The 23300-nt window shown below is 39.8% G+C and overlaps 1 protein-coding gene across 16 annotated transcripts in view; it reads left to right on the top strand.

Annotated features, from left to right (window-relative positions):
• EYA4 (EYA transcriptional coactivator and phosphatase 4) overlaps positions 1 to 23300 on the top strand; it is a 279767-nt gene that overhangs the window by 249693 nt on the left and 6774 nt on the right. For 13 of the 16 annotated variants that reach the window (XM_047859476.1, XM_047859474.1, XM_047859481.1 and 10 more), the window contains 6 exons: positions 7578 to 7667; positions 13703 to 13761; positions 13869 to 14029; positions 17031 to 17145; positions 20983 to 21104; positions 23138 to 23238. In XM_047859476.1, coding sequence (XP_047715432.1) covers positions 7578 to 7667; positions 13703 to 13761; positions 13869 to 14029; positions 17031 to 17145; positions 20983 to 21104; positions 23138 to 23238 — 648 coding nt within the window. Of the gene's footprint in view, positions 1 to 7577; positions 7668 to 13702; positions 13762 to 13868; positions 14030 to 17030; positions 17146 to 20982; positions 21105 to 22998; positions 23100 to 23137; positions 23239 to 23300 lie in introns of all 16 variants that reach the window. The other 3 variants (XM_047859475.1, XM_047859487.1, XM_047859489.1) reach the window with 1 other exon arrangement.

Consider the following 23300-nt stretch of genomic DNA (forward strand, 5'->3'; position numbering starts at 1 on the left):
TTGAGTATATGTTCCCTTCAGAGAATTTTTTTTTTTCTGTTGGATTCAGTGGCTTTAGGTGATACCATAAGTAGCCAAACACTGCGCTCACCTTTACTGAGGACCAGTCTTACCAAGTTATTGCTGGGAGTACATGAGAAAAGGGAAAGATCTTGAAGGAACACCACATTTACTCACTTGAAACTAATATACCAGAAAGATGACTGGTAATCAGTTTCTTAAAAACAGAATCTTCTAGAGGAGCCTTCTGTAACCTCCCTTGAAAGTTTAGTCCCTGTTTATGATCTCAGTTTATCATCTTGTTCAGTCGCACATCTTGAGGAGGGGGAGAGGACAGATTAGATTATTAACATCCCTTAAATTTCCTTAAATCGGCAACTGTCCATTTTCTAGGTTCACATCTCGCCTCTCTTCTCTACAACCTTCCTCTCATGTACCACTCACCTTTCCCCGCCGAGTCTAGAAGCCGCCCCTGTTGGGTGTGTTCGCTGTCGTCTCTCCCCTCCTCTCTGCTGTCAGTCCTGAGCTTCCCAGCTCACCCTCCCATGGCCATTCTCACCAACTTGATTACTTCCTTCCCACCCGGTTGCTATGCTATGTACTACAAAAGTAATGCTATACTGTTTTTGTGTCTACAAGTACTTATGGCATATGATTGGCTACAAGGGCCAAAAATAATAAAAATTAAACAAATCCCATTGATCCAGAGTCTCCATAATAGCAATAGTATAGCATAGCAGCTGTAAGCGTCGCATGTTACTACTGCTGTAATCCCCCTTGAAGTGTATGTATTCTGTCCTTAGTTTAACAGATTTGGGTGAGCTGTACTCAATCGGATTCTCTTCTAATTGCAACAGAGTTGGTAGTGGTAGATAAACGGCGTGATGCCTCCATCGTGGCTTCTGATTGCTTACTATTGACTACTGTTCAATTACAGATATGTTGCTTACATCAAACCCTTGGATTTTGGACAAATCCTCTTAATCAGAGCAAAAGAATAGCTAGTTTTTCCCTTTTACCAGCTCCTTAGCAGGGATCTGGCCACGTGACTAAGAGTCACAATGGGCCATTTGGTCCCTAAAGTTAAGTCCACAGGTAATCTTTATGGAAGTGAACTGGAGCAATGTACTCTTACTCATAACTTAGGGAAGCCCAGTTCCCAGAAAATGAAACTGAACCGGCATTCTACTCAGTGATCAGACTGACTCAGGTCTTAGGGTCCTTTGGAGGCAACCCAGAGACTTAACTCTTGGGAAACCAGACGATCATACCAGCTGTGGTCTTCCTACTGTCCCAGATCTTCATGGGCGTTCTTAGATCCGTGCTTCTTAAATATTAATATGCGTATGAGTCACTTGGCGATCTTTTCAAACTACAAATTCTGCCTCCATACGTTTGAGCAGCAAGGTGCTAATCTGTTGATTTTGTCTTACTTGTACATCGGAATCACTGGAGAGCTTTGAAATTACTGATGCATAAGATCTCACCTCTGAAAAGAGGATTTCATTGGTGTATGAGGTATGATGTGGGCAGTGGGAGTTTTAAAGAGGTGTTTCTCATGTGTGGTCAAGTTTGAGAGCCTCTGGGTTTAGACATCATCATCCCAGCAGCCCAAGATGTCCCCAGAACCCCACTTTTGCGTGAAGCCTTGCTATTCTTATCCTTCTTTTTCTGCATCAGACTCACGTTGCAAAAAACCCCACCCAAGTCTCTACTTGTGTCTCAACAGCTGCATGTGACCACAGATCTCAAGTAGACCCAACTCTCTTGGGTTTATTAACTCTTCCGGCTGGCTGTTTCAAACCTTTTCTCTCCTCAGACCTTGAAAGCTGCCCCTCCTCTCAATTCTGCACAAAACCCCCCTCCCTGGGGGGAAAAAAAAAAGCAAAATGAAAGATTGAAAAAAATTGCTTCACCTTCACACCATAGGCATATTCTCTGCCTTCTCTGCTCATGTCCTGGATCCAGACCTCGTACTTACCCAATAAATCCACTCCGGAAACAGCTTCTTTGGTGCCTGAGTCCCCAGTGCCCCACTCTTCTGGATTATTCTCTTTGTCATATTTCATGCTGTAATAGTACCATCACTAGAAGAGCCTCTGGAGCCCATTTTCCAGTTGCCGCCTTCTTTCCCGGCTTGTCCCTTCAGGTCTGAGAAATAACCTTGCCAGATTCCTGGTTTATCGTGCTGGGGCTTCTCACCTATGTCTGAAACCAGTTGAGCACTTCCTCTTTTTTTTTAAGTTTATTTCTTTATTTATTTTGATGGGGGGCGGGGAGGAGGGGCAGAGAGAGGGAGAGAGGGGATCCCAAGCACGCCCCACACTGTTAGCACAGAGCCTGACACGGGGCTCGAACTCATGAACTGCAAGATGATGACCTGAGCCGAAGTCAGGAGTCAGGCGCTTAACTAACTGAGCCACCACCCACCCCAAGCACTCCCTCTTTATTCAAATGTTTGTTCCACTTCACTTTCCTGACCTGGGTTCCTCTGCCGCACACGGCTCCGCACACGGACTTACTCTCACCTCCGCACCTGCTCTCTTCCTCTTCTCTGCATGGCTGGTTTCGTCACCCTCTTCAGGTTGTTACCCTCCACTGTTACCTCCTGATAAAGGCCTTCCCTGAACTTCATTTTAATGAGCCAGCACTACCCATCCCCAGAGCCTTCTGCATCAGCTGACCCTGATTATTTTTTTTAACCACCCGACATGCTGTATATTTATTTGGATTTTGTCTGTTAGGTAGCTCATCCACGAATAATATTAATCCCACAAGGGCCGAAACTTTGCTTAGTCGATTCTCTGCTCTCTGCCCAGAATGTGAACATAGTAGACACTTGGTGAATATGTGTTAACGAAATGGATGTTCCTGAGACCATTCTCCCGTTCCCCTTGAGAACTCTTTTTTTTTTTTTAATGTTTATTTATTTTTGAGAGAGATAGACACGGCGCCAGCAGGGAGGGGCAGAGAGAGAGGAAGACACAGAATCTGAAGCAGGCTCCCGGCTCTGAGCTATCAGCACAGAGCCCGACGCGGGGCTTGAACTCATGAGGCCTGAGATCATGACCTGAGCCGAAATCGGCGCTCAACCAACTGAGCCACCTCCCCATCTCCCCTGCCGCCCGGAGAACCCTTCAGCCCACCGCCTGTCCGTCATGGAGAAACATCTCAATCGAAAAATATTCCTTCCGCTTCATGACTGAGTTTCATTTCATCCCTTGTCACTGATTAGAAGAGTTCATGCGTCCTCACGAACCCACAAGTTGTCCCTACCTTAGTTCATAGCACTAGTGTTCTTCCTTCTTCTGCAGTGAATTTGCACATATCCTCTGCCTCTGTGCCCACAAGTCTACAAATGTGCATCCTGTCCCAAAGGAGTAACTGTTCCAAGAGCTTTGGTTCTTTTTAAAAAAAAAAAAAAAAATCTCCCTGTTTCTTTAAAAATACATAATTGCTGCCTCTCCTGAGATATTTTTACATTGTGTCCCTAGAGGAGGGATTCCAGCTGATGGCCCAGTGCAGGGCAGAGGCCCCGAGACAGACAGTCTGGCTCCAATTTATGCTCTGTGCTAACATGGCTAATAGGCATTAGTATTTTGATACAGAGAAGCGCCGTACTTGATCCTGACTTGGTTAAATACTGGTAACATCTGGCTTAGAATCACACATTTAAGGGCCAAGAGTTATTCGTTTTCTTCATCCTCCCTCCCTCCCTCTCTCTCTCTCTCTCCCTGCCTTTCTCTCTCTCTCCCTCTCTCCCTTAAAATGTCTTGGGAATAGTTTAAGTATTTTCATAGAGCAGTACACAGAGTAAACTGGCAGGAGTTCAGTTTGCACCATGTTAAGCTCTGCTGTAGACACTTGGAACCTACTGGAATTGTTATAGATGTCTAATATGTATCAGGGCTTCCACAAAACCCTGCGAGTGCCCTTATTATCCTGCTTTCCCCATCACTTCATTTCAGACCCTAAACTCAGCACGCACTACAGTTAAACTTAAAAGAGGCAGTAACTCTTGATTCATAAGGTGCCCATAATTCCACAAACATCTAATGAAAATGAGCAAACATCTCTGTATAAAACTTGGGTTCAGTCCAGAAGTATGTTTAACTCTCAAATGCCTGGTAAAACCACGGAATTTCTGGCTCTGGCAGCCCCTTCACAGTAGTCTGGCAAAGCAGAGCGTGCCCGCCATTACGAAGATCCTGCTAAGGCTCCCTCCACCAAACCGCTGGTCATCTTTCCTGGATTCTTACGTCTGGGAGCTCCTTAGCTGGAAAAATGGGGTCCTGTAATCTGCAGTGACTTAGTAAGCTGCAGGGGATGGGGGTGGGAAGCTCGATATTTGAAAGTAAGCCCTCACTAAACATTCTCTTAGAAACAAGATCAACACTTCTTACAGACATGGTTTTCCTTGGCTCGTGACATGACTGTCCCTCGCCCATCTGCGCCAAGCCTTTGGCATGGCTGACGCAATACCCCCCCCCCCCCTTTCAACAGGCCTTGTTCTCTGGAAACCTTAGTAAAATACAGCGAGTTCACACTCCGGCAAATCTCACACCTAAACTTTCCCAGCGAACAAATGATATTTTGCCAAAATGCCTACTAAGTCCTGGCCCTAGAGTGTCATGTGGAATCGTCCATAGCCTGAAACCCAGTGCACAGCTCCTTCTCGTGCCGTGGGGTTGCATTCCTCCAGTGGGATGCTCAAATCAAGTTTTCATCCTACCATACGGTATGCTTACTTGTTAGAGAATTCTTGTTGGGTTTTTAAAAATTGTGTTCGCATGCTTATCAGATGCACAAAATGCATTCTTCATGGATTTGCCTACCATGGGTAGCGTAGAGAGTTATGTACTTCAGGAGCGTGGAATCAATGAAAGTAGCAATCAAAGAGGAACAGTGTGTTTTCTCCCAGCCCCATAAATCTGATCTATAAGTGCAAAGAATGTGAGACATGAATATAAGAAATTCAGTCATTTCATTTAAAACTTAAAAAAGAAAAATCGCCAAATCATAGAAGAATTTAACCAACCGAGTCTCCAGAAGGAAAGTCTTTTAAATAGGACATTTCTGAATCCCCATCTGAAACATATATCTTTAGGGCAGTAATCATCAGAAACATAATGGAGTAGTGTGGAGTTCAGTTTTATTGTCTTGCATCAGTGAACATTCCTCAAAAGCAGAGAGCGTCACTAATGGAATTATATGTTTTCATGCTATAATTACATTTGATTTTTCCTGATATTTCTATAGACTTTTTGTTCATGGTCCCATGACTAGACAGAATATTTACAAGTTTTCCATCCTCAGCCTACCCCAGAAGAGAGTTGGAGACTAGAAATGGGAATTTCTGAACAGAAAAAGACAAATATATAGTTTGAAAAACAATTCAGCCTTCAGGGGTTTTCTTTCAACAACAAAAAACATGAACAACCACAACAGAAATAAGGAAAAAGAAGAACGCTATACTTGAAGGGAACAGCAAGAGATCCTTCTGAGTTCCGAAACTCCTTGAGACACGAACTGGGCACTCCCTGTATCTGTTTTTGTTCTTGAACGAATATTTGTTGGAGCCAATGGAATTTATTTGGTGTTTGGGTATGCCATTCCAAACAATCCTATCACGGGAAGACAAATGAATCTAGCAGTCGAATCCGACTGACTGGAGGACGCAATACCCAAATGCCATCAAGTATGTGAAGAGTGAACATCTGTTTTTGAGAGGAGAGTATCTAACTATGAAATCCACAGAAATCTCCAAGGATTTGGATTCTCTCCAAGGAAGAGATACAAACAATTAGAAAATTGTGTTGACATCCAGCATATTCTTACAGCCCTGTCTTCGTCTTTTCCCACCTCAAGTCTCTGCTTTGCTCAGCACACCTCAGTGACCTCTTTGTTTCTTACGACTCAGTTCCTGTTCTCTAGGTTTTAATCACTACAATATATGAAGCTGACACTCAACTTCAAATATGTTTACTCTAGGGTTTCCTCCTCAAAGCATTATGGAAGGGAGTATAGGCAGACAGTTGGTTGTTGCAGAGGAGGAGTGGAAAGAGAAAGGGCTTCTACTGCTAAGTTTAGGGGTGTATATGAATCCGGCTTGGCCTGTTGGGTTGCTCATCCTTATCATAAATTGAAGTCAAGTTAGCATTAATTTCCCCAGGTCTAAATACATTTTTTGAAATGCCATTTATTAGAACATTGAAAACACAAGTTTGGTTCTCTCTCCTCAAATCCCTACAATCTGGCTCCTAGCCCAGCCACTCAACCCAAATCACCCTCTAAAGTCTTCCAAAATAACTTCTCAGCCAAAACCAACAGTATCCTTCTAGACTTGTCAGCTTTATTCGAAACCATATTCTTCTCCCTGTTAATACCCATTCTGGCCTCAAATTCTGAGGATTTGTCCCTTCCAGGATTTTGTTTTCTGTGTCTCCAGAGTCATACCTAACCTATAGCAGTTCTCCTTTAGAGATCATTGCAGCCTCGATCATTTCTCTTTCTTTCTTTCTCTTTCTTTCTTTGTTTCTTTCCTTCTTTGTTTCTTTCTTTCTTTCTCTTTTTTCTTTTTCTTTCTTTCTTTCTTTCTTTCTTTCTTTCTTTCTTTCTTTCTTTCTTTCTTTCTTTCTTTTTCTAAGCACAATGTTTGTACATGAATTACTTCCCTAGCCCTAGCCCTAAACTCTCCTTACTTTTTAAAGTCTTCCACCTCCAATGCTAGGCTTTAAACTATAGTTAATCATGGGAAAGTACCAACTGTGGTCTAGGGTCTGAGCGTCTTGCTGCTGTGTAATATCTTGGTTTCTGTAAACAAGAATTAAGTCACTTGTCTTCTTACTAACCCCTTACTTTCATTAAACTCCTAAAGGTATATATTTTCTACTTAGATTACTTTTACTGAGTTAATGTTCCTTTAGTTATCCTTGACCCTACCCTCTTAATCTCTAGTCAGATTCAGGTTAGACCAAACCATATGCATATCCAAATAAATATTGGTCTATATTGTAGATCAAACACAATTAATATTTAAGGGGTGGTTTTACCATGGGTCACCCGCTCTTCCTGGCCCACCTTCAGACAACAGTGTCTGCTCCAGACCTACAGACATCCGGAAGTCCCATTTTTCTCCCTTTCCTACTTATGACCTGTTATTCTTAAAGGGATCTCCTTTCCTCTTCTGTACAAGTCTGCTCCATTCTTCAGTACCCCATCCACGTATCTTTCTCCGAAAGACTCTCCATGGAGTATGTGTAAACTGGGTCCTATAAACTAGTTTGCTTCCTTCCTCCTCCTCAGATACATATAGATGTACGTGAAAATATATTCTAAGTTGTCTTCATGTGTGTATGAATTTCTGTAAATTCACAAATGTAGCTGTATATTTAGTGTGGCTTGGATTATCCTTTGGAAAGGTACCCTTTTTAGATAATTGGGAAATATTTTGGATCCTAGGTAAAAATCCATACAGTCTACCCACCCCACCACCCACAACAATATGCACTTAAAATATTCTTGATAATAACTAGTCACTGAAATTTTACCTCATTGGATGTATTTTTCCTTTTCAGGATCCCCCCATGGCTGTAACTCTTGGACTCCGAATGGAGGAAATGATTTTTAATCTCGCTGATACACATTTATTTTTTAATGATTTAGAGGTAAGAATTTAAAAAGGTAGGAACTGTCGTATCCAACCGTTAAAATGTTTAGGTGGTTTCTATACACGCAGATAACTTCAAGAAATCTAAAAAAAAAAAAAAAATTAGCTCAAGAGAATAGTAAAAGTTTCTGTCAAGAGGAAAATGTATATACAAATATAAACAAAAGCTAAATTGCATTAATTAATTATACCTATGTACTGGCACATGTTTAAAACAAAAATATCTCAGAAGGGGAGGTCTGTCTGCTTTGCTGTCTCATACTATACAACCCATTTGATACCTTACCCATCAGCATTTGCTTTTCCAGGCTACTGTTCACGTTAATCGCTGGACAACAGCCATAGATATTAAGTTTTGTAGATCACCTGAAGCCAAATTTTAGACAACGTTATTGTCCCTTATTTCCTCCCCATGTGGATAAAACGGTGCCAGAGCTATTTACGTATCACATCTGACTGGTTTCATTGCGTTTATTTTTTTCTCTTTCTAATTTATCTTTCCATTCCCAACCTCAAAGGGAGAGTAAAACCAACAATAACAAAATGAAAGGACTCCCCCCCCACCCCACCCCACCCCCGCTCCCCAATAGCCTCAAGGTAGCTGAATAAGTGCTGTAACGAGGTATATAATCTGGGTGCTACTGATCTAAGTTATTAGGCATTCAGATGGTCAAATTGGAACTAACTGTACAGATTGGGCACTGAGCAGAAGTACTTCTCAGTCACATGCAACTACGCTGAAATATTTTTTAAGTGACATGTTTACATGTACATTTCATCTCATGGTTTCACAACGAAATAAAAGCGTCTATAATCATATTCTAAATGGCAAGAGAGATGATTATGGCCAAACACCCCTTGTACAGACTTTGTATTGGATTTTCCATTGATGAAATAATACTCTTTGAAATAAATATGTTTATCACATTGTTTTTGTTAAGGAGAGACCGTAGGGTCCACAAGCATAAAAATCACGTCTAAGGTTACCTGCCAGCTAAGTGGTAAAACTGGGATTTGAAACTCTGGAGTCTCTCTGGCTCCAGAACACATATTTCTACCCCCATGCCTCGCAGAAGTGTGTGAGAAAGAAAAGCTAAATTATTCAGTGTCTTAAATGAGTTTTAAAAATTGACAAGGTCTTAAATCCAGTTTTAGCTACATTTGAGGCATAAGAGTAAAAATTCTGTGTTTTAGTATATCCCATAAATGTATGTGTTGGAAATCTGGGTAGTATCATTTTTTTTTTTTTTTGGTGTTGTTTTCTCTGCCGTGAGTCACTGTTTTTATTGGATAATAAAATTACTGTCTGTTTAAAGAGGTTTTATTTGTTTTCTTTAATGGCCAATATGAAAGATCAGTGTTCCTAGGCAAGTTTTCCAGTTTTAGATAATAAGAAAAAATAATCACCTCTCTAAAACCTGATTTAAATTAATCCTGCTACTTATTAGTAGTGTAGTATACAGAATGACTTTATATATCCATTATAATAGAAAACACGTTTTAATCTTTGGAACTTGAATTTTTATATAAGATGATAACTTTTAGGTTGGTTTTTCTGTTGGTTAAAATGGATGAGTCTTATTTTTTAAAGAAAATTCTAAGATTATTCATCTTTTTAAACCCCCCCAAAAAAAGGAAAGAAAGAAAGAAAGAAAGAAAGAAAGAAAGAAAGAAAGAAAGAAGAAATTTTATGTGGTTTTATTCAAGTTTTAGAGTTTTTATTTCTTTCATTAATTATTTTTTACTAGAAATAAATGGAATAAATAACCTTTTAGCTTTTTAGTGGCACACTAGAAGCCAGATGGAATAAATTTACCACCCAACTTTTAACAGAATACTAAAGTAAGAAAGCGAAAGTAACATATGATGAATTTGCAAATACTTCTAGCTCATTGGACATGAATATTGGCATATCAGAAGCATGTGGTCACCTATGGTGCTTTAAGAATTTTTATTTTGGATTATATACTATATAAAATATATTTTTAAAATACCTGACAGGATTTCTGGTAAAAATAGTAACTGAGAAAATACTGGTATCGACTTTCTCTTCTGATTATAGCTTTTTAGTGATGTTCTCAAATGTGATAAAAATTCCACTTGACTCAAGCACTACAACTTAGTGTCCAACAGTAAGTACCTAATCAGTGAAATGATTGAGTGTCTGCATATAAGTTAATTAAACTCTCATACATGTGCACAGACATACCCATGACCCCTGTGCATGTACATCTAGATGAAGTGCCCAAGGAGACCCAAAGGCTTATAAACAAGCATGAAAACAAATGACGTCTGAACAGTAGCTTTTAAGATCGTTCAGTGCACTTACGTATATATCCGCTCTCCTCCTGCATCTGACTTTGAGGGTCAACTTTACTCTCACCCAATTTTTTATTTCAGTAAACCTCTTGTAAGCAAAGATAATCATGGGCTACATAACTGGTGTTAAGCTATTTCTGCTTCTGCTAACAAAGAGGCAAATTCCTCAAGAGAGTAACTCCATCATTCGCCTATTAAGTTTCCTTTTTTTTTTCCTGATGTATTTATCCTCTCAGGGTTCCTTTTCTTAACCCAGAAATCTAATTTGAGACTCAAATCCTTCAGTAGATACTGTAACATATATAGTGGCAGCTGCTGTCACATAATTCTTTAAAAGATACAAATTTAAATCCTAATAGACACTTCTCTACATCCTGCCCAACTGCAGAGAAGGCAAATGCTCATCGTCCTCCTCCTCCTCCTCCTCCTCCTCCTAAGAAGAGAACACACCCTGTTGAAATAAAATGTTATTTCAGTTAGAATAACTTCCAGAAAGGAAGGCACCGGGGAGTTCAGCTTCACAACAGTGAGAGAAGACTGCTGTGCGGGTTGTGACTGATAAAGATCAGTGACAACTTTGTGGTCACCTTGTAAGACAAAAATAAAGAATTTAACATTAACATCAGAATTATTATAAATGTTTGAGTCTTTAGAATGAAATTTGTTGAAGCCAAGCATTACACTGTTTTTAGTATTTCAGGTTTGGGTCAAAACGATCCTTGCACAATTCCTCTGAGTGAAAACTAATTGAAGAACAATTATTTAGAATTTTCTAAAAATGTAAGTGATTGAAGTTCAGGTTTCTTTCACTGGACTGTAATCCTCAGGCAAGAGTCCAGAGTCAACAAGCATAGTTAACTAGGCATAAATTTAAAGAGAAGTTCCATTTGGAAAAATCTCAACCATAACTTCAAATATGGAGCTCGTGGTCCAATAATTTTGATACACTGATGTCCTCAGGAGTGAAAAATAAATCTCGGGGTAAAATGTACAAATTAATCATGTGAGTTAATACTTGAAATGTCAGAGGAGTTTCTCCACAAATTAGGATGAGAAGGTATGAAATATAGAAATAGCTTCTAAGTAATTAGAAGTAAAAGAGTGATTCATAAGGATTTCCCCCACTTTTTTGGATATTTACTTATATATTACTGTTTATTATAAGACAGAGATGGAAATTTTTACGTGGTGAAAGATCTCAGAATTTCAGTAGAATGAGCAGCTTTACATGATGCCATTTTGATAGTGATTTAGTACACTTGTCATACTCACCAAGAATGTCACCGTCTCTAAATAAAAAAATAAGTCTTCTTTAGAACTATTTTGCTGCCTCCTTGTTCTGGAAGAACTTTATTTCCAATTTTCATGCTAATAATGAAACCTCCCCACCCTTTCCTTGAGAGCCCAATCCAATAGCCACTACTGTTGCTTTTTCCTATACTTTTCCCTAAGATTTTTCTGGAAGCATAAGGCCTCCTTCGGTTAAAGTTTGGGCTGTACTCTTTTCTTTTTTTTTTTTTTTTAAATTTTTTTTAACGTTTATTTATTTTTGAGAGAGAGAGAGAGAGAGAGACAGAGCATGAACGGGGGAGGGTCAGAGAGAGAGGGAGACACAGAATCTGAAACAGGCTCCAGGCTCTGAGCGGTCAGCACAGAGCCCGACGTGGGGCTCGAACTCACAGACTGCGAGATCATGACCTGAGCCGAAGTCGGACGCTCAACCGACTGAGCCACCCAGGCGCCCCTGGGCTGTACTCTTTTCAACCTGTACTCAGTCAAAATGGGGAAAAAAAACCTTTCCAAAAGTCTATCCCACTCTGACACCTGCAGCCTTGGTTTGTACCCCATTCTTTCTCCTCCCCTCCACTCTTGGTATAGATATCTTCTTACAGTCCTTATAGCATCTGGAATATTATTTTTAATATAATTGAAATGTTGTCTTAGAAAATTTAAATGACTGTGGTAATTTTGTCAGGAACTGTCATTTGTCTGGACATCTGCCATTTAGCCAACCAAGAGTTGCTGAGTGATTACTGTGTGCCAAATTGTGCCTTAAATGGGGGTGTATCCAGGTGACCCAAACACCCTTCTCAGGGAGCTTCTGGTCAGGTTAACATTTTGGAGCCCTTCCTTACCCGTGAATATTGGTAGACATTTATTCAAAAATTCCTAAACCCATAATTTATGTAAATCACATGAACCTTCAATTTACCTGGATTTTCAGGTTATGTACCAAAGTTGTATTGATTGGGCTAACCTTATATTTTATATATTTTTTAATGTTTATTCATTTTTCGAAAGAGAGAGAGAGACAGAGAGACAGAGCATGAGTTGGGGAGGGGTAGGGAAGGAGACACAGAATCCGAAGCAGGCCCCAGGCTCTGAGCTGTTAGCACAGAGCCCAGTGCAGGACTCAAACTCACGAACCACAAGTCATGATCTGAGCCAAAGTCAGATGCTTAACCAACTGAGCCACCCAGGCGCTCCTATATTTTATATTTTAAAAGAAGCCTGAGTCAATTAGTTCACCCCAGACTATAATAGGATCTAACATATTCAGAATAGAAAACTGGAGATGATAAATATTTCAGTACCCGGCACTTCCCAGGTCCTATAATGAATATAAATGGTAGCTGAAAAGCCCTTGTTTAGTATGGCATCTTATTGTCAAAGTTAATAATTTTTAAAAATTGATTTTGAATAGTAAGTACCATGTATACAGTCAGCATCTGTGAATATGACTGAAATAATTTGAGTGGAGAAAAAGAGCCCAAAAGGCTAAACTTACCTATCCTAAATTTCATTAAGTACTCGGTATTTTAAATGCCCTAGCCAAATTCCACCTTCAGATCACATGCTGTTTCACTGGAACTTTTCAGATTATTTGAAGAGAGAACAGGATTCTTAGAACAGCAAAGAAGAATTTAATCCTTATCCAGAAAAGTTACCGTTTGTTCTGAGAACACCGTAACTTAGATCAGGTCAATTATATGGGTATATGTACCTCAAGTTTATTTTCCTCTGAATTTGTAGCATACTGGAGATGGTAAATCTTCATTATTTCCCTTTTGTTTCTAAGTATTGTTTTCAGCTTAAAGATTTCAAAACTTGAACAAAAGTGAAAAAAAAAAAAAAAAGAAAATGTCGACTTGTGTGGTTATTAGCTTTTTTCTGCGTTGAGAGACCAGGACTTTTAAAATAACATCAGCATGGTTCTTTCATGGTATCCCTGGCCCAGCAAAAGGCAGGAAGTCACAGAAGTCTCACAGGGGACCATAAGCATCAGGCCCCTCTGTTGTTGCTCAACAAATACCAAAGAATAGTAACCACCTGAGGTTCGGACCAAACGAATTCTGTGTATCTTCAGATCAGCGTTATTCCCATACTTAAGTATGCACAACAGAGATGGCTGGAAGTGAACAGCAGTCATTCCTGTAGAGACTCAAAGGTAATTTCTTATCCATAATTTTAAGATTAAAAATTTTTAAACGGCTCTAAAGAAACCTACAGGGCATATGTTTTCAGACCTGTTTTTATGGCACTCTTCTGGGCTCAGAATAGAAATAATGCCATTTCCCCAGGCTGGCAGTGGGATGGATGGGCAAATGCTGCCACCTTCTGGCCATAGCCTGGCCAAATGGAAAGCTGGAAAACCCTCCAACACCATACAGACATCGTTTGAAAAACAAATAACTTTTCCAATGTTTTTAACAGGAGTGTGATCAAGTTCACATAGATGATGTTTCCTCTGATGATAATGGGCAAGACTTAAGGTAAGCCATGCCTTTCAGTATGCTATTTCCTACAGAAATTCGGCTGCGGAGTTTTGCACATGTAATTATTTCTTTTATTTCTTTTTAATGTATTTTGGGTGTTACAGTACCTACAGTTTTGCAACTGATGGCTTCCATGCAGCTGCAAGTAGTGCAAACCTTTGTTTGCCAACAGGTGTAAGAGGAGGGGTTGACTGGATGAGGAAGTTGGCTTTTCGTTACAGAAGAGTAAAAGAATTATACAACACCTACAAGAACAATGTTGGAGGTATGTGCGGCTCTTTAACTCTAATAAAGCTACTGTAGACAGAAGTAGGGTTTGAACTGTAGTGCCGTGTTCCGTATTAGAGGCTATCCTACTCTAAGGTAAATTACCGAGCGCTCATGCTGAACTACTCTGTCAGAATTCTAAGTCCCTTAGAGTTGGTAGCAGGAAAAAAAATGTAAGTGCAAAATAAAATGTGCATCTCTGCCAAAAGAACTGGGAATTCTGTGGGCCCAGATACTTGGTTAAGATTTACAGCAGGGCATTTCGCTTACCCCTCGCCAGCAGACATTGTTGGTGTAAACCAGACAGAGGAAGCGATTGAGGCAGCGGGAAGACCTGTCTAGAAGCGAGGGCCCCCAGTCATTAGAGCACAGTTGGTAGTCATCATTACCTTTCTGGAATTCTTTTAGAAATAAATACCAACAGTGCTTTATGTCATTTCAAAGACTTGAGTCTATATTTTGTAATTGCACGTTATCTGACAGTGTATCTTTCCCATGTATAGTATTAAATGTGATTATCATGGGTTTTTTTTTTTTAGTGTATTCATTTATTTTGAGAGAGAAAGAGAGAGTGAGTATGAGTGGGGGTGGTCAGAGAGACATAGAGAGAGAATCCCAAGCAGTCTCCACACTGTCAGTACAGAGCCCAACATGGGGCTCGAACCCATGAACCCTGAGATCAACACCTGAGCCGAAATCAAGAGTCGGATGTTTAAGCGAATGAGCCATCCAGGCACCCCATCATGGTCTTTAAATGTTCAGATACTCTGTGGGTTATATCTAAGCCATTTTATTTTCATTCATATATATGGGTGATATTACAACTTGTGACCTCAAAACTAAAATCTTGGATGTTCTTCTTGGTAAAATAAACCATAATTATTTCTATTATTACGATCAGTTGTAGGTCAGCAAGATTCTAAGATTAGCTATGAAGTCATATAAATTTTTTCTCCCAGGGTTTTCTGTCTCTCTGTCTGTCTCTCTCTCTCTCTCTCTCTGTCTCTGTCTCTCTCTTTCTCTTTTTAAAGGACGGATGGTTGAGGAGTTTAAATCAGAATCTAATATTGAATGATAAGCTATATATACTTATGCATACTATACAAATGTGTATTTATATACATATCATAGAATACAATACACAACAGTAAGTAACATTTTCATCTCTAGTATATATTATTACACACACCACACATGTCATGAGGGCAGGGCTGTGTGTCTGTTCATCATGTATCCCCAGTGTCCAACTAGCCCTAGGTGCTTAGTAGATACTCAGTAGCTACAAGAGAACAAAGAAAACATGTAGAACCATAATCAATACTCACGTTATTATTATTGTTGTTAGAACCAAAAGGGATCTTAGAAACGAGAGATCTTTGGGGCGCCTGAGTAGCTCAAGTCAGTTAAGCGTCCACCTTCAGCTGAGGTCACGATCTCATGGCTCGTGAGTTCAAGCCCAGCGTGCAGCTCTGTGCTGACAGCTCAGAGCCTGAACCTGCTTCGGATTCTGTGTCTTTCTCTCTCTGCCCCTCCCCCACTTGTGCTCTGTTTCTCTTTCTCTCTCTCAAAATAAATAAACATTTAAAAAAACACAAATGAGAGATCTTCATTTCCTGGTTAGAAATAGGCCCGGCAGACTTCTGACTTGTCCAGGGTCCTGAGCAGACAATTCCGGTTTCCTAATTCACTCTAAAGCTCTATGTAAGACACTTTGGTAAAATCAAAGAAACAGGTGTTCTCTTTCACATCAATTGTGGGTAATATGCTTAATTTTGAAATAATTCCTTTGAGAAATCTGAAGTAAGTTTTATCATTCAGACATGACATTGTTTCCCTCATGAAGGGTATTACTAAAATCATTTAAAAATGAACAAGATGAGTAATAAATAGTATTAAAGCTTTAAAAGGTTGGTGACACGTAAGTCCATTTTTCTGTGCTAATCTGTTAGCATCGCTATATTGAAATAAGGACAAATGAGTTGCTAAAAAATAGAAATTTTGATTTAAAAAATCCTCCACCTGGGGCGCCTGGGTAGCTCAGTTGGTTAAGCGACCAACTTCGGCTCAGGTCATGATCTCACAGTTCGTGAGTTCAAGCCCCCGCATCAGACTCTGTGCTGACAGCTCGTAGCCTGGAGCCTCCTTCAGATTGTGTCTCCCCCTCTCTCTGCCCCTCCCATGCTCATGCTCTGTCTCTCTCTGTCTCTCAATAATAAATAAACATTAAAAAAATATTTTTAAAAAATCATCCACCTGTGTATGTGCCCCTGATGCCCTGAAATACAATTTAAATAAGAAACTTATTTCTGGTGGATTGCATAATCTTATTTTTTTTTTTTCATAAAAACAAGGGCTTTTGAAATAAAAAAGATAGCATGCCTGCTTCTTCTCTTACCCCAACATTAGTGCAGCTTTAACCATTGTTTATAACTGTGTCGTATGCTTCCGAATTTCAAGTGCCATTCTTGCCTTTTTTAAAAACAGAGTATTTGTGATAGCTTCAGTACTACTTGGCAACATAGGATAATGTCATCACTGCTGGTTAAAAGTGGTAATGATTGTGATTATTAAGAAGTGAAACATGTTCAGATAGCCAGAGTGTTTGAAGTTTGAATCCCTAGACTGGTGAAGCCCCACCTTCTTCTCCAGCTCTATTCTATCACTGTCTTTTGGAGCGGGACCCAGGCACGGGAACTGTCGCAGCTCCGCAGGTGGTGGGCATCCACCTTGTCAGATTCTAGGTTCAGTGAGTACAGAGACCGAGATCCACTTTTTCACTGTTACATCCCCAGTTTGGGGCCCAGTACCTGAAACCTGAGTTGTTCAGTAAATGTTTGTTGGATGAAGGAGCAATTAGTTCTGAAATGAAGGATCAGTATTGATCCAAGTCAGTCTCTCTCGGCTTCCGAGGTTATCTATACCGGACAGAAGGGAGGCTAAACTAGGTTTTCCTGAGAACTTTTCATCTGTTGATTCTACCTTGCTTTTCATCGTTGCAGGACTCCTTGGCCCTGCCAAGAGAGACGCATGGTTGCAGTTGAGGGCAGAGATTGAAGGTCTGACAGACTCCTGGCTAACAAATGCACTTAAATCATTATCGATTATTAGTACTAGGTAAGTGGTATTGTTGCAGTTTCTATATTTAGTATATTCAAGATGTAGTTTTAATAGTGTAATATGCATCATTTTTTTTTAATTCCTAGAGTATTTTAGAGTTTGAAGGAACCTAAGAATGTAGTGAATCTAGTATTTTCAATGTACGTTGAGGGGGAGGTGGATGGGGGGTGGCAGCTGGGAGTTGATGCTTCTCAGAATAGCCAGGAGATCCTTTCTCTTTACCCTTCTTTCTGCATAACTACTGGCGTTCTCCACAGGAAGGTCCTGTGATTCGCAATCAAACAGGAGCATGTAGTTTACCCACAGAGTGCGTATTTTAAAGTGTCTTAGGCCATTATAGATAATATACGTGATTTAAATGCAGCAAAATAGTAAGACAAGCCTCTTTGAAGAACTTGTAACCCTTGTGTTGTTTGAGCTAAACAGAGAAATACTGACGTACTGGTACAGGCAATAGAACTGAATAGACTTCTGACTACATGGGTATGGCGTGTGCCATAAATGCTACCTAATAAAATAATATAAACCTGGGAAGTGATAGCTAGTTGGGGTGGGGATGAATCTTTGCACCATCCTGTTCCCTCATCTTACTTCTGAGTTAGGTGGGCAAGTAGAAGCATGCTTAGCAAACCTGTAAGTAGCACACATTCAGAGAAAGACTATGTGGACTGATGGAACCGGGATACAGAAAGCCTTGGCAGGGTAAATGGAGAGTCCCGGATTAGAGCGTGGAAGTAAATGCGTGTGCCTGAAATCCTGCACGTGGCTTCTAGCCGCAACACCGGCAGCAACCACATCGATGGTGGGAAGGATAAATGGGGCGGGAAGGGAGCCGTAGTGTCCTGGGTCAGGCTGGGAAAGCCAGAACAGAGTACTTTGCTTTAGTTCTGGGCACCACATTCCAGCGGGCGCTCAGACATATTTGAAACATCTTGTTGGACCAGCAAAGTGTCCAGAAGGGTTTTCGGCTGTGGAAACCGCATAAAAGGAACAGTTGGAGGGAGGAACCAAGGAGTTTAGTTTGAAGAAGAGTCCTACATGGAACACGATTACCGATGTCGATTGTTTGAGCTGTTAGGCCAAAAATAAACATCTCTCTGGTCTGTAAAGGAGAGAATTGGGAGGGATGAGTAGGAATCCTAGGAAGGAAGGTTCTAGGTCTGTGTAAGGAAGAATTGTCCCACAGTTGAAGCGGTTTTAAAATGGGACTTGCTGCCTTGTGATCTCTGTAACTGGTGATATGGGGATGAAGGGTCAAGGAGGCTGGGATGTAAGGCCTCCTAAGTCCCTGAAATCGTGTGCAAAATGTAGGGGCATGTGCATTTCCCTGCGGAGGTGGTCAATGGCTTTCATTATTTCTAAAAGAGTTCTAGATAGTTAAAAACCAAGGCTATTACCTTGTTGTGTAGATTATATGTGTGCTATCCATAATATAGAGAGATTATTAGTAAATGCATGGCCTTAAAGCAACTATATGGGTATGTGATTTTCAGAAATAAAAATATTAACAAGGGAAAGGAGGGGAAAAATAAGTCATTACACATTGAAAATTTAAATGACGTGAAATTTGCTAAGCTATCCACAGGGATGACCATATTGGTAATTTTTTTTACAGAATTTCTAGGATATCAGAAAAACAGAGGCTTTTACAAAATGGCAGAATTATATATCAGAGTCTTTAGCAAAGGTTGCCCCCTCCAGCTCTAATTCCTCCCCTGTGAGTATAGTCAAAGGACGTACTCAAATGTGTAGGAAATTTTTCTATGTAAGACAGCATTATTTACAATATTTAGAAATCAAAACCAGTGACTGAGTGAGCCTCACTTTAAAGAATTATGTTGGAGCCACATACAGTCTTCACACATTCTGTCTTGTTAGGAAAAGAGGACTAGTAGACAATATGACATAAATGAATAGGCTCACGATATAAATGAGTGAAAAAAGTAGAATAAAAACTTAGATATATATGAAGTATGGTACTAATGAGAAAAAAAAAAACCTGTACACAAATAGAAATTCTGAAAGTAAACACACAAAATGGAGAAACCAGTTACCATCTCGGTATGGCTAAATAATTGATGCTGTTCGCCTGTTCACGTTCTTCTTTATGTTTGTTCATATTTCACACAAGTATATACATGCCATATATAAATATATGCAATGTTTGGAATTGAAAGTTACAATGCATTATAAATTGGATATAAATATATGCAGTGCTTGCCACTTATAAATCTGTAATTTATAAATGTATGCAACGTATGCCATTTTAAAAAGAAATGATATAACTCCAATTATCACACGGTGTAAGTGGCAAAGCTAGATTTCCCAATATTATTTCAATCCAGTGATGTGTTTGTGTATTATGCCTGATAATCTGCCATTATTTGGGGAGTTTCTTTCTGATGATAGGCAGGCAAATCACTTTTCAGGTCTTTATTTCCTCATCGGCAAAATTAAGGATTGCATTGGTGGTGCTTATTAAAGTTCTACCTCTGGAAAGCTTTGTTTCTTTAGCCCATATAAGTGATAATCTCATCATTTGTCTCCAGGAGTTAGAGCTTCTGTTACAAGATCAGGGTACCTCTGGAAACAGTTTACAAATAGAAATGTTTAAAAGGCTGTCATTATAAAGATTTTATAATTGTTTTTGAATAAAATGTAGTTTTTCTTTATACAGGATATGTCTAAAGAATATAAAGCATGATATTAAGTGTACTGGGGGCTCAGTATATACATACCCATGAAGAGTTGACACTCAGCTTGCTCTTCTGACTTACTGTTGAAACCAGGCTTCTGACAATCAATCCAGAGAATTCTAGGGGCCCTTACTAATACGTATTTAAGGCTCCTGCTACAAAATACCAGTAGAGAAAGGCAATCCGAGTCCCAGTTTCATGTGTGTGGTGTGAGCCCCTCAAGGCAGGATGGCTCAATTTTCCCATAATCCAGAAGGAAGGACCACAGTCCATTCTTTCCAGATCTCTGCCTCACAGTTCCCACTCTCTTGGTGTTTCCTTTATCTCCCTGCAATATGACTGTGAAAGAAACAACTGTAAATTGTAAAATGGAAGATTGTTACTTTCAAAGAGGAAGGCCTGTGTAGATGGATTACAACTGGGTCCATTAAATGCAACCCTATGTTGTTGTTGGAAAGGAGATTCAGAGAGTCACGTCTTCTGGACTAAATAAGGGCCCTCTCATTCTTCTCCAGAATCCCCATCTGTCAGCCCCTTGACTGGGACACTGGGATATTTCTTAAACAAAATCCAAAAACTACTTTTACCCAACCCATTACCTTCTTTCTGCCTATGTCCACTACTTTTCCAGGCTCTGAAAACCCTGAGACATAGAGTCTTACCACCCTAAAAAATTACCTCATCTGGATACTTGTAAAACTTAGAGCTAAGCCATCCCTCTGATAACCTTCCCATGATTGCCACTGGCTGAGGTAGGTATTCTTCTCTGACGTTCCACAGGAGCCTGAGGAGATCCTTATTATAGAACATATTTCATATTGCAGGTGTCTATTTACTTGTGTCTCTCCTATCTCTCTGGGGTGCGGGGGGCAGGGGAGGGGGACAAAAACGTCATTCATCCATGACTTCGTTTTGCCCATTTTCTTCCACTTCCCCCATTTGGGGATGTATTCCTCGCACCTGTCATGGTACCTTCCAGATAGCAGGCACTCCATGAATAACTGTTGATGTTTAAAGGTTAGCTTATCAGGACCCATTTATTATGGAATTGAAAGGCCACAGTGACAATTTAAAATCTGTGCCATTCGAAATTATTTAGTATTGGAAAACAACTCTGCATATTTCCTCCCTATCTTAGGAGTAACTGCGTAAATGTCTTGGTAACGACAACCCAACTGATCCCAGCTCTCGCGAAGGTTCTACTCTATAGTTTAGGAGGTGCTTTCCCCATTGAGAATATTTACAGTGCAACTAAAATAGGTAAGACAATTACTTCCAACTCTGTGTGGAATGTGCTCACGGCTGGGTTTTGGGGGATTTCCTTGATATGTCTGTCTGCATGATTCCCTCTTCCATGAGTTTTGCTATTAGATTATCAAGCAAATTTGAATGGAGTGCAAATAACAAAGTACCCTGAAACCCAATGTATGTGTGCAAATTGTATGAAAACTGTTGCCCAGTAAAATTCTGAATTCAGTATCTGGACAATTCTGTTTGCTTACTTATGTGTTTGTATTTACACTTCAGGACAACACGTGTTTTCCAAATACTAGACAGTGTCTTTAGCCATGGTATTTAATACCTTAATGATTTAATATCTTAAATATCTTAATTGCCTCTTTGCAGATGCAGTAATCTAGATCTAAGATAAAATACTCTTTTGACATTGCAGGGGAGTGCCGGATGGATTGAGTAGGATCCTACACTTCAGAAAAAAAATAACAATTTCATGAATTATAACCCACGAATGGCTAGAAATACACATTTCCAAAAATGTTCAATCAGTAACCAAAGAACTCCAGCCTTGTTCATTTGCTTAATATCTCTCTGCGGAGCCATCTTGGAGTTTTAACTGCCTTTCACAGACCAAGTCTCTAAGCATCTTTCAAAAACAGAACTTCCTGACTTCTGCTGTCCTGAAAGAGTTAAAAGAAAACAGCTCCTGTATTCCAGTGTCTGTCAAGGAAATGACTGGGGAAACAGGTTGTCTAATGCACCCTGAAGGTCAACAGACTTAGGGCCTGGCACCTTGACAAGAGTTCAGAATCCTAAAATCCCCTACCAAAAATAACCTGCCCTGGGTCTTGCCGAGTTTTGATATTGGCACAGGCAGAAAGAGCCCCCATTTGCAGCTGTTCCAGGAGGATAGTTAAAGAGAGCCAAGCCTTCATGATGTCAATTCCACATTGTCACGGCACTACATACAGTTCAGAACCCTGATACCAATCCCATTCACTTCTTACATAAATGTATGTATTTACACTGCAGGATTAATGTATCACACTTTGTCTTCCATTCTGGCAAATCAAATAATTTGACACCAGCATAAACATTTCTTCTAGGAAGGACAGTATTCTTTTTTATTGGTCAAATTGTTCCTTATATTTCATCTGAAAAAAAAAAAAAAACCACAATCATTCTTATTTTTCCCTTTAAGCTAGTATTTTTTGGAGTTCTGAACTATCAGATTAAGAAAAAAAAAATGCAAAAATAGCCATGACTGCATGAACATTCTGGGAATGAAATTCAGAGGATTATGGCAGTGTTGTAAAATGAAGAATATGTAGAAATTCCACGGTGTTATTCTCATAGTGCAATCAGAGGAGACGGGTGTCACCAGTGCTGTGGCCCAGACAGCACCCTTGGTACAATTAATCTGAACAGACTAGCTCCTAGCCACTTGAAGAAGGGAGTTTTTTTTTATTTTTATCAAGGTAAATTTACATCTTAGTATTTCCTCTTTCCTTACAGATCAGCCTTCAGTTTTTTTTTACAATACTGTTTTTAGCCAACTTGTCTATACTGCTCAGATGAGACACAATTGATCTGCAGGGTTAAACAAATAGATACTAAAACTCACGGTTGCTTATCAAAGTTGTTCCAGAATTCTCTTACTCATGTACAAGACGCTGACATTTTCTCTGGGTCAGATGCTTAACCCTACTGGCTTTTGTGGAGTGTGAGACACATTTGTTTAATAATCTGTCTCAAGTGAAGACCGACATTATTCAAACATATTGGTTGATTTCGTAAACCCAGAGGTTGCAAGCTAGTTTAAGTGATTGATGTTCGAGAGAAATTAACCTAACACTTTATGAATCTTTAGGTTAATGAATGCAGTGGCTGGAAGAATAAGCAGTGCATTGTTTTTCAGGCAAGGAAAGCTGTTTTGAGCGTATAGTGTCCAGGTTTGGCACTAACATAACTTATGTTGTGATTGGAGATGGCCGAGACGAAGAACATGCCGCTAACCAGGTAACTTCACTCTGAACTTTATCTCGTTTATCTTCCAGGGAAAGAAAGTTGCTTTGAACGAATAATGCAAAGGTTTGGCAGAAAAGTAGTATATGTTGTAATTGGGGATGGTGTAGAAGAAGAACAGGCAGCAAAAAAGGTAACCTGTCTCAAACAATGTTGGTGTGATAACTTCTAATGCAAGCTTTTGTGTTTGCATTC

The sequence above is a fragment of the Prionailurus viverrinus genome, chromosome B2 (assembly GCF_022837055.1).
Source record: "Prionailurus viverrinus isolate Anna chromosome B2, UM_Priviv_1.0, whole genome shotgun sequence".
Lineage (NCBI taxonomy): Eukaryota > Metazoa > Chordata > Mammalia > Carnivora > Felidae > Prionailurus > Prionailurus viverrinus.